At 42.7% G+C, this 2,522-nt stretch overlaps 1 protein-coding gene across 1 annotated transcript in view; it reads right to left on the bottom strand.

Moving 5' to 3' along the window:
- Positions 1-2,522, bottom strand: part of LOC109539319 (rho GTPase-activating protein 21) — a gene marked incomplete in the record, with an annotated part of 91,600 nt that overhangs the window by 84,333 nt on the left and 4,745 nt on the right. Inside the window, 1 exon segment of the mRNA XM_048663036.1 lies at positions 1,135-1,204. Within this exon segment, the coding sequence (XP_048518993.1) occupies positions 1,135-1,194 (60 nt within the window).

The following is a 2,522-nucleotide window of genomic DNA, read 5'->3' as shown; positions in this document are numbered from 1 at the left end:
GTGAAGTTTTATGCGCTTTCTGGTATGGGGAACTTTCCCAGGCCATTTGCACACACTTCAGTTGAAACCACGCCCAAAACTTCGCTATTTCAATAGACAACATCGCATTTTTTCACATTTGCTGAACTTTTTGGGAAGTTTGGCACATTTTTCGTTCTGATCGCCTCCAGTAAAAAGTGAAGTTTTATGCGCTTTCTGGTATGGGGAACTTTTCCAGGCCATTTGTACACCCTTCAGTTGAAACCACGCCCAAAACTTCGCTATTTCAATAGGCAACATCGCATTTTTTCACATTTGCTGGACTGTCTGGGAAGTTTGGCACATTTTTCGTCCAGACGTGACTGGGCGCAAAATGAGCCCTTGCATGGTTTACAGGGTGTTGAACTGTCAGGGACCACTCGAGGATTTGTCAGTACACTTGACACATGGCTTGTCAATCGCCTGCTCCACTTGGCAACATTGCACTTTCTGGTGTGGCAACGTCGCAATTGCAGCCTCTGGGGCTCCGGGAGCCGTCCAGGACGTTTTTTCCAGCAGTTTTCCACCCGTTCCGCATTCAGCTGGAGTTTTTCCAAATGTGGCGCCGTCGGTTTCACGTGCACGCGCCCGAATTAGTCATGGAATTCACCGTTACTATCATTACTACGGGCAAAGATCGATTGTAAACAATCGCTTTTGTTTGTTTACTTCCAGGTGGCATGTTTGTAATAACAGTCTTACCTTGATGTTTATTAACGCGTGAGATTAATTACGGCACGGTGAGTGTTTTGCGTTCGGGGTTTTTTTTCGTCGGCGCTTTTTCCGGTTTTTTTCCCGTCAGTTTCTCCTTCCAGACGAAAAATTGACTAAATTCGCCCCGCCAACATTAGCAACCGATTTCGGAGGTGGCCTAAGGTGAAAGTCGCCCAGTTCCAGTATACGCAAAGTGAGCGTTAAAAGCGGATCTCACTAGCGGGCTAATGCGAAAACTCCCTGCGAAAACTGCCCCAATTCGACTAATGGACGTCCGGTCATGAAATGCTCGAAATTAATGAGCACCCAAGTGCGAAAAAACCAACCAAATGCGAAAAACTCGAAAAAACCATCCAAGTGCGAAAAAGGCGAAAACACCATCCAAGTGCGAAGCTTTCCTACCTGAACATGTTGGGCGATCGGCACATCCGCTCCTGTGGCTGCTTGGGCATTTTCTTCCATTTGGGGGAGTCTGTAAACCAAAAAAAAAATTAACTTAACCTTCAAACCACCAACATCAGCGGCCCCAAAACTTCGATTCCAACTGAGTGAAGCACAGACAGGAAAAAAATGATTCCCACTCAACGATCGTTTAACAACAGAATCCGTCTTCGGCCCGCGTGTTTATGCGGGGATTCGGATAAAAGTAAATCAAACAAATCGGGTACTTAATACGCGTCAATGGTTCCACTTAATCAGCACGCCCGGTAAAGTGGGTCTGGATAATTTTTTTCAAGTCAATACGGACTTCACAGCAGCTTAATTTTGTAAATTTCCATCGATCGTTTGCAGCCGGCTGGAAATTTTGATTTAATTTAATTGAATGAGTTGCCCATACTAGCGCCGTCCCTCTCGCACTCATTGCTAAAGTGGCAATCGTTCAATACCGTTCGAAGAGCTTTTCCCAGTTCCAGTAAACATTTTTCGGAAATTTTAACTAAAATACGTTTTTGAAAATCAAAATTAATTTCTCCAATCAATTTGAAAGACGATTTAAGTGAGTGAATAATTTTTTGAGTCCATTTGAAGTTCGCAGTTTAATTTTAAACGAACCAGAAAATTAAATCGCGTTTTAATGACTCTCCCACACTAGCGCTGTCTTTCTCGCACTCGCTTGCTGGGCTCTACTAGGCCTAAAATGGTAATCGTTCCATGACAGTTTGACCACTTCCTTGTTAAGTTTGTGCATAGAAAAATGCAGAGCAAGACAAAATTTTCGAAAATTAGTGAGGAAAAGTGAATGAATGGTTTTTTGAGTCAATTTGAAGTTCGCAGTTTAATTTTGCAAATTTTAAACGAACCAAAAAATTTAATCGCGTTTTAATGAGTCTCCCACACTAGCGCTGTCTATCTCGCACTCGCTTGCTGGCCTCTACTAGGCCTAAAATGGCAATCGTTCCACGACAGTTTGACGACTTTCTTGTTTGTGCATAGAAAAATGCAGAACGAGACAAAATTTTCTAAAAATAGTAAGGAAAAGTGAGTGAATGGTTTTTTCAGTCCCTTTAATCGCAGTTTAATTTTGAAAATCTTAAACAAACGAGAAAATTAAATCGCGTTTTAATGAGTCTCCCACACTAGCGCTGTCCCTCTCGCACTCTCTTGCTGGGCTCTACTAGGCCTAAAATGGCAATCGTCCCTGACAGTTTGACGACTTTCTTGTTAAGTTTGTGCATAGAAAAATGCTGAACGAGGCAAAATTTGAAGCTCGCAGTTTAATTTTGCAAATTTTAAACGAACGGAAAAGTTAAATCGCGTTTTAATGAGCCTCCCACACTAGCGCTGTCCTT

The sequence above is a fragment of the Dendroctonus ponderosae genome, unplaced genomic scaffold (assembly GCF_020466585.1).
Source record: "Dendroctonus ponderosae isolate FM_Combo_2020 unplaced genomic scaffold, Dpon_F_20191213v2 Dpon_F_20191213_12, whole genome shotgun sequence".
NCBI classification, from domain to species: Eukaryota; Metazoa; Arthropoda; class Insecta; order Coleoptera; family Curculionidae; genus Dendroctonus; species Dendroctonus ponderosae.
Note: the sequence above shows the minus strand (reverse complement) of the source record. Positions and strands in the feature narration are given on the sequence as shown.